Consider the following 15,167-nt stretch of genomic DNA (forward strand, 5'->3'; position numbering starts at 1 on the left):
ACATAAAAGGAAAAGTTTTAGGACTCATCCTTATGCACGAAGTGGAAGAAGTTCTTGGAAACCAAGAACCGTATGGTCTAGACAGAAAGCCAGATCTTATAAATCTGGACAAAGAAGCGGACCATCGAGAAGTAGGATATCATCCCAGGCATCAAGTTCATCTCGAAGCACAGGAAGAACACCTACAAAGAAAACTTTCAGAAGAGCTCATACTAGAGCCAATGAAAGTTTCAAGGATTGTAATTGCTGGACATGTGGAGCAAGAGGTCATATCTCGACCAATTGTCCAGAAAATGAGAAAAGAGGTATTAAACGTTTTGATCCTACTCCGGATATTGAAGAAGCAGTTTATTACCAAGATCTCATTCAAGTATACCAATTTGAGGACATTGCCTCAGATGAGAGTATATATGAAGAAGAGGAAGTCTTAAGTCAGGAAGAATCTGATGGAACAGAATCGGAATCTGACTGAAGACGAGGTGTTTCGACACGAAACACATGAAGATTTGTCTGGGTTTTTTAGCCAGACAACAATATCTCATAACATGGTTCAAAGAATCATGAGAGAAAATCCGAGTCTACAGAGATATCAAGGTTTCTCTGCAGGACAGGTAGAAAAGTTCTTAGGAAGTCTTGGCCTAAGAAACAGAAAGCATCATCTAATCTATAAAGTTTCTAGAAGGGAAATGGCAATCCCAATGGAACTTACAGGAAATAGAATGGAGATGCAGTTAATTCCTTCCGAAGAAATAAAGGAGGAATTACAAAAACTCAAGATAGAAGTAGCAAGGACTATGTCCTGGATTCATATAGGAGCAATCCAGATTATGATAAAGGCTACTTTCAAAGAAGAGATAGATTCACCAATTGATATCGCCATATGCGATAAAAGAATGAGGAATCTACAAGATTCAGTACTGGGAACAATCTCAGGATACCTCTGTGCAGGAAAAATTGTAGGAGTAATCTATCCAAGGATAGCCTACAACCTGGCAGATCGAGATTTCAGCCGAGCCTTGACATTACATCAGAACTTCAAGGAAAAAAGGTTGATGAAGGAAGGCAATAGACCATATTCTATTACCTATCAGATTTCATATGCTCTATCTAATACACATCATTCTGAATTGTTTATTAGAAACGAGTTTATTGAAATACCTGAGATATTTGGAAAAGTTGCGCAGGCAATTTATCCAGAAAGAATTGAGTTTCCTTTAATACAGGAAACAGATATCCAGATCCAAGACAAACCGATTCTACAGAGAAATCAAAGTCTTAGACTGGAACCAAGAAGACTATCTTTTCAAGGAAATAGAATTACAAGTTACAGATGGGATAAAAAGCCTGTCATAGAAACCCAACAGGAGTTGAAAAGTTTTTCTACAATAGGAAAGCTCAGATGCCCAGAAGGTTGGAAGGAAGTAGAAATAGTATTTGATATTACAAAACAAAGGAATTAATTTCCTTGTAATTCAATATACTATTTGGAACAACCGATGATAGGAACTTACCAAGGACTGATTAATATCGGAGAATTGGAGGTTCATATTCAAGGAATTCCAGGAAAAGAATCAGAACGATTGATTCTTGGGCTAGAGTTTCTCGAGGAACATAAACCTTGGAAACGTCTAGAGTATGGAATGGAGTTTATGGCAGAAGATAAAATGTGGAAAATCCAATGACCACAAGTCCATTCTCCATATACATTCCAGTAGGAATGTTGTATGAACAATATAAGGCAGAATACTTTGCTGCATATATTGATTCAGGTGCTGGAATATGTACAGCAAAACGAGGAGTTTTTCCAAATAATTTGGAAGAAGAGTTACCCAAGATTGCTGGAAGAGATTTTTCCAGAAGAATCTTAATCTTATGTAAAGGGATTAAGATGACTGAAATCATGATTGGCGGTGCTGGACAAACACCTTGGTACAAGGTAAAGACACCACCAATTTATTTTCATGATACAGGAGCTGACATATTGTTAGGAAATAATTTCCTACAAATGTTCAAGTCCTATACACAAGAAAATGAGACTAGAAGATTAGTGTTCACAACACCATGTGCCCACAAAATCATAGTCCAGAGACTTAGGGAGGCATTTTACAGAAAATTGCCAATCCAGTTTCGCAGCAAGCGTGGTGATTCAGGAAAACTTCTGAACCCAAAAATGAAGGATTCAAGACGGTTTGGAGAAACAATGCTCCAGTTAAGAGCAGATAAGGAACTCCAACCAGAAGATATAGAATGCCTTAAGATAACTCTACACACAAATGAAGTAGAGTTTGAATCTAAGGTATCACTGGAAGATGTCAAGAAGAGGATCAAAGAAAATTATAACGAAGATCCCTTGGCATGGTGGGACAGAAATCAACTCAGGGCTTGCCTTAAGATCAAGGAAGGCAAAGAGTATGAATTTGTCCGTTGTAAACCCATCCCAATGAACATCATTGATCAGAGGGATATGCAGATTATAATCAAGGAACATTTGGACCTTGGATTAATCAAAGCAGGTATGTCACCATATAGCAGTCCAGGTTTTCTGGTAAGAAACCATGGTGAAATTAAACGAGGAAAACCCAGATTGGTTATTAATTATCAAGAAATTAATAAGATTCTGGAGTTTGATGGGTATTTTATACCTAGTAGAGAACACTTGATTAGTTGCATTCGCAATGCCAAGATATTCTCTAAATTTGATTGCAAGTCTGGATTCTATCAGATTCGGATGCAGGAAGAAAGCAAGAAATTCACAGCTTTCTCCACACCTCAAGGACATTATATTTGGGAAGTATTACCAATGGGATTGGCTAACTCACCCCAAATATTTCAAAGAAAGATGGATAATCTTTTCAAAGATTATTTCAAGTTTATGTTTGTTTACATCGACGATGTTCTAATAGCATCCAAAGATATGAATGAACATGTTAAACATTTGGAGATTTTCTCTAATGTTTGCAAGAAAGAAGGACTGGTTTTATCTGAAAAGAAAGCAGTCATTGCTACAAGAAAGATTGAATTCCTCGGAATTGAAATCGATGAATCAGGAATAATTCTGCAAGAACACATAGTAGAAAAGGTGCAGAATTTTCCAGAGAATCTCAAAGACAAGAAACAACTTCAAAGTTTTTTAGGGGTTGTTAATTTTGCTGGGATGTTTATTAAAAACCTAGCAAAACACAGGAAGGTGTTCAGTCCATTATTGAAAAAGGATGCTAGATTTATATGGACAGACGAACACACAAAGGGACTTATCCATTTAAAGAAGGTTTGCAAAAATCTTCCAAAGATGGCTATTCCTCAAGACGAGGATGATCTGGTATTATATACCGATGCCAGTGATCATTGGTGGGCTGCAGTATTAACAAAGCTCACACCAGATGGAGAACAACCATGCAGATATTGTAGTGGGTTATTCTCAGACGCAGAAGCCATAAGATGGCATATCAACGAAAAGGAATTTTATGCAGTAAAAAGGGCTTTTGAAAAATGGCCGTTATTTTTACTTGCAAAGAAATTCACTTTGAAAGTTGATAACACTCAAGTTAAAGCCTTTTTGAGGAATAGAATTGAGTCTAAACCGGAGAAGGCTAGATTATTACGATGGCAAACTTTATGTCAAAATTATATTTTTGATATTATGATAATAAAATCTCATGAAAATATTCTTGCAGATTTTTTAACAAGAGATGGACAGCATTGACATTGATGCTATTATCAAGATGCAGAGGCATTTGAGGGAACACCTTGAAATGCTTCAAACCGAGTTCAACAAGTTAGCTGTTAACGCAGAAGTTGCGGGAAGGCTACAACAAGCTGATAAGAGAATTGTCTCTGATCGAATTACAGGATGTTTACAGGCATATACTCAGTTATGGTCTGTAACGCAAAGGCCTATCCTCCAGGGCATTGAGAGACCACTGGTTTCTCAAATGGAGAGTTTTCGAGTACAGGACTCTATACCTGTAGCGGGGGATTCAAATACCCCTTGCACAAGTGTTAAGTCGGGATCATCACGAGATGAGTCGGCTGAAACAAAAATTGAGACTCCTGATCCTTATCTTGAGTCCTCAAGTCAACCCTTCACCTCGGGGATTGAAGAGGGAGAGATCAACCTTAGGCCTCGTATTGACAAAGGCAAAGCTAAGGTTGGTACTAATGAAGGTGTAATTTCTCCATTCCAGGTTTATCAGCAGAATTGGGAGAAATTAAAAACACGTATTGGCATTAACCCAGCTACAAATAGGGTTGATGTTTCAGGAAAATATCCAAGGGTATGGATGAAACCTAATTCATATCCCAAGGAGGTTAAAGCTTGGTATGAATTTGGGGCTCTTGCCTCAGTTTATACTACATCACCCAGCTTTCCGGAAATCTCAGGTTTACCAAAGTGGATCCAGGAAGCTGTTCACGAGACTTGGGCAAACAATGATTATTTGTCCAGAGGAGATGTTTTGGAGCTATACTTCTTTAGTGCAGCACCAGAACCAGCAGGGAAAGGTTCTCACGAAGCCTTTCATTTCATCAAGCTAAGGAGGCCAGATTCAAATATCCAGAAATTTATCAAGGACCCTCCGACAGAAGAAACACCCCTAGTGTCTTCAATGACTGAAGATGACATTTCTACCAGAAGAGCTTGGGGTATTTGGGTCTGTCTCACTGAGATGGACAAAGTCAAGTTTCCGTTCAAATTCTACAATCATTCAGGGAACGGATCATTCCTGTTAAATACCATGACAGGAAAAACAACAAGTTTTGCAGAAGATCTATTTGAAAAGAAAAGAAATCTTTTGTGGAATAGCAAGCTGCCGGCAAGTAAAGAAACTCGTCGGAAATTCTGTAATATGGCACATGTAGGAAGATGGTCTGAAAACATCTGTCCAGAATGCCAAAACCAGAAGGAACCGGAATTTGGTAAAGGATTCAAGCCGAGATCTGATCGGAAACACTTTACCGATACCAGTACAAGTGGGGATGGACCACATTCACGATTTCCTCGAGGAAGCCGAAAGCCAAAGATTCCTCGACAAAATTAAAAGGGACATGTGACCCTCCACTACAAAAGCAGGACCACTACCATGTGAGTGGAAGAAACAAGACAACCACTAATTAGTGGTAAAGGACAAATAGACCATCAATAACAAATGGTGGATGACTCAGCAAGCATTGGACACCAATCTAAAAGGAATCCAATGAATAAAAGTAAATTAACTGGTCCCGAAAATTCATCCATAAATAAGGACAGAAAGGAAACCAGTTAACACACCAGAACCAAAACTTAAAATGTATCGTGTATATTTGAAAGTTTTGAAAAGAAGAATAACATACAAGAGGAAAGAGGCAGAAGCTCTTAAATGGTTAGTAAATCATTTCAAAGAGTATAAAAAAGATGAAATTACTGCCGATATCCTGGAAACTCATCGTCAATGGTATCTAAAAGAGATAAAGGAGGATGAGAAGTTGATGTCAAGATTAATAATCTAGACAGGGACCCCTCAACCACCAAATGGTCCCCAATGCAAGCTGTAAAGGCTTATGAAGATTTGAAATCCGAAGTTCAAATCCGAAGGAGCCTTCTATAAATAAGGCAGAAAGAAGGAAGTGAAGATCATCAAATATTTTCTCCATTTCTTTCATACAAGGTTGTAATATTTTCTTTCAAGTTTTATGTGTGTTAAGAGTTCAGCTACGATAAGTAGCTAAAACAAGTTTCTCCTCCTCTACAGGAGGTTACTATGTAATAAATAAATGTTTGTGTTTGAATAAAAGAGATCTTTGCTCTTAGCCCCTATCATGTATTATTTTCAAAAATTGATCTTTTGCTGTACGCTCTAAGGTAGGAAACGAATTAGAGCTGTGCTAAGTATTGCTGAAGGAATCTGCTTAGTAACCATCGGTTGCGATCGTGTGGTTGGACTGTGAGGAGCAGTTCGTAAAAAACGGTGGATATAACCCGGTGGTACTCTAGTCAAAAAGGTAAAAGATTCAATTTATTTTACGGAAGCATGATGGGCCTTTTACTACAAAAAAGAAATCAATTATTTAAAATAAATATATAAGGGCAAACTTGGAAATTTGAGGGATATGGGGAGTTGAAACAAAGTTTTAATGGGGTAGGGAGTAAAGAGGAGGTTGAGAATGGAAATAGGGAGTTTTTGACAATTTCCCCTTAAAAAAAAACATACATAAATGATTTCATTAAAATTCTCGAAAAAAATTCACAACCGAAGGAAAAATGTTGTGGATCCAAACATGTATAGCGGGATTTAGGGCTTCAAACAACCGAAGCCCAATTAAATTAAAATTGCACATGGAAGCGTTGAAGAATCTCAACCGCTCAACAAAGACACGTGGCTAAAATCTGGCAAAACGTGGCAGCACAATTTTGCGGTTAATGAGATCCTACCCATGTGGGCATTGCCCCCATGAGAGGATGGATGGCCAAGATCTTGCCAAACATACAATTTCAAAAAAAAATTGTGGGTCTTACATATGCATGGACAAATCTTGACCATCCATCCTATCATGGGGGCAATGCCCACATAGGTAGGATGAAATAAACCCAATTTTGCAAGCACGCAAATTTACCGTGAAGAATAGAGGCACGTGGCTACCATAAATCTTTTACTATTTATTAAGTTTAAGCATATTAGAATAACTGTTTTTGGTGTCTTTAGTCTGTTTTTTGGTTTCTCTATTTTGTCCCTATTTGATATCAAAATTACATTTTTGTTTTTTTTTTTAATTTCAAAAAACATTTTTGTTTTTATTTTTTTTATTACAATTATTCAAATAGCACTTTAGTACCTCTATAATTTGTCAAATTTCATTTTAGTCCATAAATAATTATAAAAAAAATTGTACACACACCGCGTGTGTAGTCTTAATAGGTATTTAAGTGGTCCTCGAATTAATGACGGGACAAATATGCCCCTCGAGTCGAGTCCTTTGTTTTTTAAAAAATAAATAAATAAACTAGTAAAAGTCTTTTAAAAAATAATATATTCCTCCATCTCTTCGGATTTAAAAATAAATAAAAAAACTAGTAAAAGTCTATAAAACAAATAATATCTTCCGCCGTCTCTTCGAATCTTCCTTTTTTTTCAATATTTATATTATAATATCTTAGATTTTCTTAAATAATAAAATAATAAAAAAATCTAAAGTCAACAAAAATACGACCTAACAATATTATTTAAAAAATCAAATCACTTTTATGATAATTAATATAAAGCACATAGAAGTGGGTACATTCAGTATATATTTCTTATAACTTTCTTTTCTACAATTATTGATAAATTTTATTAAAAGTTTAATCTTTTAAAATACTCAATGTTTAATCTTTTAAAATACTCAATTACTTTTTGTTACTTATATAACAAAATATTTTTATTATATTAATAGGATATTAACATTTTTAACTCTCGAAATCACTTATTATATATATATATATATATATAATATAATTCTTGTGAGACGATCTCACGAATCTTTATCTATGAGACGAGTCAGCTCCACCGACATTCACAATAAAAAATAATACTTTTAGCATAAAAAACAATACTTTTTCACGGATAACCCAAATAAGAGATTTATCTGTCACACAAATTTTTGCCTACAAATTTTTCTAACCCAAAATACCCATATCCCATATCATCTATCATATTTTTTAAAATAAAACCAAACAGAACAATATTGAAATTCAAACATCATCTTGAATAAAAAATTATTTTATATTATTGTATTTCAAATAAAATTTAATATCTTCCATATTATATTTATTATAATATTTATGTAGTATATAAATATTCAATCTTCCAACAAATATAAAAATATTGTAATCAAACCAAACGCAACCAAACCCGACCAATGTTCCTCCCTGAAGCGAATCCATTTTGTGAGAAATTGCCGCTTCAAACAAAACACTGCACACCTGGCAAAACTACAATAATCTTTTGACTTGATCGAAAATAAAAAACGATGTAATCCGCCTTTTGCATAGTTATCTCAGTATATTACTTAAATCCAAGGGAAAAATGACCAAAATAACTGCTTTCGAACACCTGATAGTTTGTTTACAGGACAAATGATACGCGTAAATTTTGCCAAGTTTTTGGGAGATTAATTCTTATGAAAAATGGTGGGTTTTTCTTCTTCTTTGCCAACCATGGACGTGAAAAAATTCTTATTTTCAGACCAGTTGCTATCATCTCCTAGGAGAAAGGTGGTTTCACGATTTGGGTTTGGCATTGTGTTGTCTTTTATATTTTTTACTGTGTTGTTGTTTATGTTTGATATTTCGTTCAAGACTCCATTTTTTAACCCTGTATTTCCTGGGTTGATTACTTTTAGTTCACATGGTAATAACACTTTTGTTTCTTGGCCCTCTTCTAGTTTTAAAAATTCTTCAAGTGAAAGCAATGATTCTTTGGTTGTAGAAAAATCAGAACATATATGTGGTATGAAACAAACCTTTGAAGCAAACGTTGTGAGGAGTAATAAAAGTTTAGATTTTGTGAATTCTGGTGAGAAAGATGATGTTTTTGAGGATTCCCAGGCGGGGAATGTCTCTGGGAGGTTTAGAGACGGGGGCCTTGCTATTGGAGAAGAAAGTGTTGTGAGAAAAAATGGAGAAAATTGGTCTCCTGTAGATAAAAATTTAATCTTGATAGATTCCTCTGAGAATGTGAAGAACGAAAGTTTTTCTGCTGAAGAAAATGATTTTAAAGATATCGTTGAACCGGAAAATGTACATGAGAATCTTCTTGTTCATTCAAGCGGGCATGAATCAAAATCTGATGAACCAAAAAATGAAGCCTTGAGAGATGGTAAGGTTCGAAGTCACACTAATGATGGAGATATTGATGGCTTGAAGCATAAAGTAGAGGGTATGGGTGCAAATGCAAGGTCTTATAAGGAATGTGATATCTTTAGTGGTAGATGGGTGAGGGATGATACCAAGCCATATTATCCTCCTGATTCTTGCCCGTATATTGACAAGGATTTCGATTGCCATCTCAACGGGAGGGTGGATAGCGAGTTCGTGAAATGGAGATGGCTGCCGTATGACTGTGACATCCCCATGTAAGTTTATCTAGTTCTTTATGTTTAGAGGATAAAGATTTACTTTGGTATTCCCATCTTAACTAATGTGTGATTTTTAGTTACTGCATTGAGTGTGAAGGTAAATCATTTGTTGTTCTGTTTCTGGTAGGCTTATGGTATACTAGAAAGTAGTCATTTGATTCTTTTGTGCAATTTAATATGGATTATTACCTGTTAGTGTGCTGATTTCAATGCATATGTTGATAACGGATTTAGTCGAAGACACACACACACACATGGAAGAGCCTTAACAGCATTCACGTGTTTTATTTTGTTTCATCGTGTACTTTTGTTTTGTTGCATCTCTATGAATTTTTACCGTTCACCGTCTGCAACTGATCTTCGAGATAAATAACATGGAGGCCTACTAAGATTGTTTGTCAAGCTCAAAGGTCTATACATTATTACTGAGAATATTTGTTTTATCCGGTTTATCAAATAATAGGTCTGTTTAGACCTTTTAACCCCATGTGACTAGCCTTCATGGTGTGATACACATCATCATAGATTTCTTAGAATTCAGAATGCAATTTAAGTAACTGCCCTTGCATTTGCCTAGCGCTCAGATGCAGGAGTTTAAAGAGTTAATGTTTTAGAAAATTTTATTATTTTTTACCATTCTCGTCGTTTTGAAATCTGATTATGATGCTTTCACAGCTTTAATGCTACTGATTTTCTCGAGGGCTTAAGAGGGAAAAGGCTAGTTTTTGTTGGAGATTCTCTAAATAGGAACATGTGGGAATCACTTGTTTGTATGCTTCGTCATGGTGGTGTACGAGATACGAAACGAGTCTACGAGATATCCGGGAGGAGAGAATTTAAAAAGAAGGGGTTCTATGCTTTCAGATTTGAGGCATGCTCTGTAACCTTTAAAAGCCATAACCTATGACCGTTGACGTTGTCTGAGCTTATTTCGTCTTTGTTTGGCTTTATTTGCAGGACTTTAACTGCTCTGTGGACTTTGTTAATTCTCCGTTTCTTGTCAAGGAATCGTCTTTCAAAGGGAGAAACGGTTCTTTTGAGACACTACGACTGGATTTAATGGATGAGACGACTTCCATGTATCATGGTGCCGATGTGATGATATTCAATACAGGACACTGGTGGACTCATGAGAAGACCTCTCGTGGGTGAGTTTTTTCGAATTTTTCTGATGAAATACATCACCTTTATTTTGGCGGGCATGCAAAAAATTGCGTGCATGAGTAAAAGAAGGTACATGATTACACATATTCTCAAGGGTATGTCAGTCCTATATTTTTCCAATTTATTTGCAAAAGGATTATTCCAGTCTTGTGTTAACGAGGAACATTTATCGATTTAAAGGGAAGATTATTACCAGGAGGGTAATTATGTTCACCCGAGACTTAAAGTTTTGGAAGCCTACAAAAGGGCACTTACCACTTGGGCGAACTGGGTGGATAAGAATATTGATGTAAACAAAACTCGGGTTATTTTTCGAGGATACTCCGTCACTCATTTCAGGTTGGTTAATAAACATCATTCTCTCTTTTGTTGCATTAATCTTTATATGCTGATCATGTATATTGTCTAAGGCTGCGTTTCAGCTTGACGGGGTATTTGATATGTTGTGGTTGCTTGTAGGGGTGGCCCGTGGAACTTAGGAGGACAATGCCACAACGAAACCGAACCAATATTTAATGAAACTTATTTAGAGAAGTATCCGGAAAAGATGAGAGTTCTGGAATCTGTAGTTAAGGGTATGAAAACTCCGATTACGTATCTAAACATTAGTCGAATAACAGATCACAGAAAAGATGGCCATCCTTCGGTTTACAGACCCTATTCAAGACCAGAAACTGGTAATGTGCATGCACAAGATTGTAGCCACTGGTGCTTGCCTGGTGTACCAGATACTTGGAATGAGTTGCTTTATGTATCTCTATTAAATAGTGGGAGAGGATCTTGGAGAAACTGAGTACAAGAAAATTATGTCAAAATTTTTCAGAATGGTGCAATTTTTTTTTGTTGTATAACATAGAATTCAAACTACATATATTCTTCACCCGCCTGAATACAAGAACTTATATATATATAGATATAATATCTATATCTATCTATATCTATCTATATATATATATATATATATATATACTATTATAAATATATGAGTTTGAATTGTGAATTTATTTGGTTATCCTTTTCCAACTATTACTTAATTAATGTCTTATTTATTTATTTAGGTGATTTTTCAATTTTCTTATCTAATTACCTAATTTGTATAATTAATTAATACATTTTATTTTACTATACATTATTTCACATCAATATATTTTCTAAACTTTATAATAAAAAGTAGTTCGGACTTAATTTTTTTAAACTTCAAGTTACACGAACATATGGATTTTTGGTTAGCGGTTGAGATTTAATTTTTAAAACTTCAAGTTAAAAAAACATATATATTTTATACCTAAAAATAGTTCAAACTTTATTTTTTAAACTTCAAGTTAAATGAACATATAAATTTATGGTTAGTAAACTTCAAGTTACATCTACATATAAATTTTTGGTTAGCAGCTCGGACTAAATTTTTTAAACTTCAAATTAAAAAAAAAAAACATATATGTTTTATAACTAAAAATAGTTCAAACTTTATTTTTTAAACTTCAAGTGAAATGAACATATAAATTTATGGTTTGTATTTTTTAAACCTAAAATATATTTTCTATGTTTTAATATATTTTCTATGTTTTATAACAAAAAATGGTTCGAACTTAATTTTTTAAACTTCAAGATACATGAACATATAAATTTTTGGTTAGCAGTTCAGACTTAGTTTTTTAAACTTCAAGTTAAATAAATTTTTAGTTAGCGATTCGGACTTAATTTTTTAAACTTCAAATTAAAAACATATATGTTTTATAACTAAAAATAGTTCAAACTTTATTTTTTAAATTTCAATTTAAATGAACATATAAATTTATGGTTAGTATTTTTTAATCCACAATATATTTTTTATTTTTTTAATATATTTTCTATGTTTTTTTAAACTTCAAATACATAAACATATAAATTTTTGATTAGCGGTTCGGATTTAATTTTTAAAACTTTAAAGTTAAAAAAACATATATGTTTTATACCTAAAAATAGTTCAAACTTTATTTTTTAAACTTCAAGTTAAATGAACACATATATAAATTTATGGTTAGTATTTTTTAAACCTACAATAAATCTTTCTATTTTTTAATATATTTTCTATGTTTTATAACCAAAAATGGTAAGGACTTAATTTTTTAAACTTCAAGTTACATGAACATATTAATTTTTTGTTAGCGGTTAAGACTTAATTTTTCAAACTTCAAATTAAATAAACACATATGTATTATAACCAAAAATAATTTAAATTGTATTTATTAAACCTCAAGTTAAATAAACATATAAATTTGTGGTTAGTATTTTTTAAACATATAATATATTTTCTATTTTTTTAAACAAAAAATGATTCATACTTAACTTTTTTAGCTTAAAGTTAAATGAATATATGAATATGTCGTTACCTCATTTATATTTATCTATAACACTCATCCATACATTTTTGGTGATCTAATATTTGAGTTGCATATGGTTTCAATATATAAATTTAGCTTAAATAAATATTTGTAAATGCTGGTGTTTTATTGTATTTGAAATAATTGTGAGGTCATCACGATGTGAATAATTTTAGTTCTCTATTTTTTATAATAATAATAATGTATTGTGATTTACCAACTTATTAAAATGAACATACTCATATAATATTGCTCTAAAGTTTGTTGATTTGATTGATTTATATATGATAAATGTATGTTCTTAATTTTTTAAAATTTAAGTTAAATGAACATATTAATTTTTAGTTAGAGGTTCAGACTTAATTTTTTAACTTCAAGTTAAATAAACTTAATTTATTTAATTGATGGATTGATACACCATTATGCATTATTTTCCCAATTATTAGTTAATAATTGATATATTTTTAATTTAATTTAGTTTATTTATTTATTAATTTATACGTTAATAATTGATATATTTTTAATTTAATTTAATTTAGTTTATTTATTTATTTAATTAATACATAAATATATATTATTTCAAATAAAAAGTTGAATGCTATTAATATTTCTTACATATTTTTTTTTTATTATGTATTCTTTCACATGAAAAAGTAGGCTACTATTAATATTTTTTAAAGGTATATTTTCTATGTTTCATAACAAAAAATAGTTCAAACTTAATTTCTTAAACTTCAAGCCAAATAAACATATACGTTTTATAAGCAAAAATGGTTCGAACTGTATTTTTTAAACTTCAAGTTAAATGAACATATAAATTTGTGGTTAGTGGTTCAGAGAATAAAATATAAATCAAACAAAGAGAAAAAATTTGTTTTCTGTTATATATTTTATTTATTCAGCAATGAGCCTTTTATAGGCAAATACACACATGAAAAAAACCATAAAAATAGCAACAATATTTGACCACTAAACCATGAAATAACAAATATGCTAAGATAATTAATTTATGTAATACTTTGTTAATAATAAACAATGACCAACATATTTTATTTGACAAGACAGATAACTAAGTACTTCGACAAACCTTTAACAATTCAATAATATCTCCCTTAAACCGATAAGGTAAACATCGGCTTAATAAGAACATCATCCCTCAAATTTGTTTTGTAGTATGCTAATACCAAGTAGCTCCCTTGGTTTATGAAATTCAGGCAGTTTCAGGGACTTGGTAAACATGTCAGCTACTTGGTATTCACTTTTACAATAGATGAGATCAATTGTTTCATTCTTTGTGATGTCACTTAAAATTGATATTTCATATCAATGAGCTTGCTTCTTCCATGGAGGACTAGATTCTCTGATAGTTTTATGGCTGAACTATTATCATAATAAATTGCAAAAGGATCATGATTCTTGAATTTAAGCTCTTCAAGAATTTTTCTCAACCAAATAGCTTGACATGCACGTGAAGTTGATGCAACAAATTTAGCTTCAATGGTTGATAAAGTAACGACTGATTGTTTCTTCGAAGTGCATGGAACAACCGCTTGATCTAAGGAAAAAAAATCATATCCTTAAGTTCTTTTTCTATCATCTCGTTCTCATTCAAATCTGATTGTTCTCATTTCTTATAGTAGAGACCAAGTTCTTGTGTTCGTTGTCGGCATCATAGAATCCTCTTAACAGCTTAAAAATGTATTTCTGTAGGATTCTCAAATTCGACATCGTTGTTGTCAAATACATTAAGCTTCTAACAATTTGCTTGTAAAATATGTTGTCAATCTTCTTTCCTTCACAAATTCTTGTTAGCTTCAAACCATAGTCTACGGGAGTACTTGCAGAATTGCATTTCTTCATATTAAAGCTGCACAAAACTTTTTGAACTCGTTTCGTTTGTGAAATAAAAATCTCATAAGTATATTGAACTATATGCATCTTGCCAAGATCCTACATATCAAACTCAACCATCATGGACTTCTTAAATTTTTCAAACTTGACAATATCAGAGAATATAAGATCATTAACATATAAACAAACAATGAGATTTTTTATTCATCTTCAATTTTGTACAAAGATTATACCCATATGGACTTTTTTGAAAACATACCTTAAAAAATAAGTCTCAATTCGACTATACTAAGCTCGTGGGACTTGCTTTAGCTCATACAAAGTTTTTTTCAATTTATACACTTTATGCTCGTTTCCAACTTAATATAACAAGGAGTCTGATGGATACATATATGTTCTTCCAAGTCTCCATGTAAGAACGTCGATTTCACAGCCAAATAGAAGATAGACCATGAATATTGTGCTATTAAGGCAATTACCAATCTGATTGTATCATGTCTTGCAACTGAGCAAATATTTCTTTATAACTGACTCCAAACTCTTGTTTGTAATCTTTTGCTATTAACGGTGCCTTGAATTTGTCGGTTTTCCATTTTCTTTCAATTTACTCTTGTAAATCTACTTCACACATCGTTTTTTGACCTTTTGCAAGCTCGATGAGTTCCCAAGTTTTATTTTTATCGATGGATGTGATTTCAGCAT

At 32.7% G+C, this 15,167-nt stretch overlaps 1 protein-coding gene across 2 annotated transcripts; it reads left to right on the forward strand.

The window, feature by feature from the left end:
* The first annotated feature begins 8,024 nt into the window (after window positions 1-8,024).
* LOC140808443 (protein trichome birefringence-like 2) lies at window positions 8,025-11,141 on the forward strand. Of its 2 annotated transcripts, XM_073165587.1 has the most exons (6): window positions 8,133-8,224; window positions 8,439-9,084; window positions 9,763-9,958; window positions 10,045-10,235; window positions 10,432-10,590; window positions 10,711-11,141. In XM_073165587.1, the coding sequence occupies exons 2-6, from the start codon at window positions 8,462-8,464 to the stop codon at window positions 11,042-11,044; spliced, it is 1,503 nt and encodes a 500-aa protein (XP_073021688.1). In that variant the 5' UTR covers window positions 8,133-8,224; window positions 8,439-8,461; the 3' UTR covers window positions 11,045-11,141. The 2 variants fall into 2 exon arrangements, with proteins under 2 accessions (XP_073021687.1, XP_073021688.1); XM_073165586.1 differs by having other exon boundaries at window positions 8,025-9,084.
* The last annotated feature ends 4,026 nt before the right edge of the window (window positions 11,142-15,167 follow it).

The sequence above is a fragment of the Primulina eburnea genome, chromosome 12, assembly GCF_022965805.1.
Source record: "Primulina eburnea isolate SZY01 chromosome 12, ASM2296580v1, whole genome shotgun sequence".
Taxonomy (NCBI): domain Eukaryota; kingdom Viridiplantae; phylum Streptophyta; class Magnoliopsida; order Lamiales; family Gesneriaceae; genus Primulina; species Primulina eburnea.

Coding starts and splice junctions, on each gene's coding strand:
- LOC140808443 (XM_073165586.1), top strand. CDS start 8,138: ATGGTGGGTTTTTCTTCTTCTTTGCCAACCATGGACGTGAAAAAATTC. Junction 10,236..10,431: donor CATGAGAAGACCTCTCGTGG/GTGAGTTTTTTC, acceptor ATCGATTTAAAG/GGAAGATTATTACCAGGAGG. Junction 10,591..10,710: donor TACTCCGTCACTCATTTCAG/GTTGGTTAATAA, acceptor GGTTGCTTGTAG/GGGTGGCCCGTGGAACTTAG.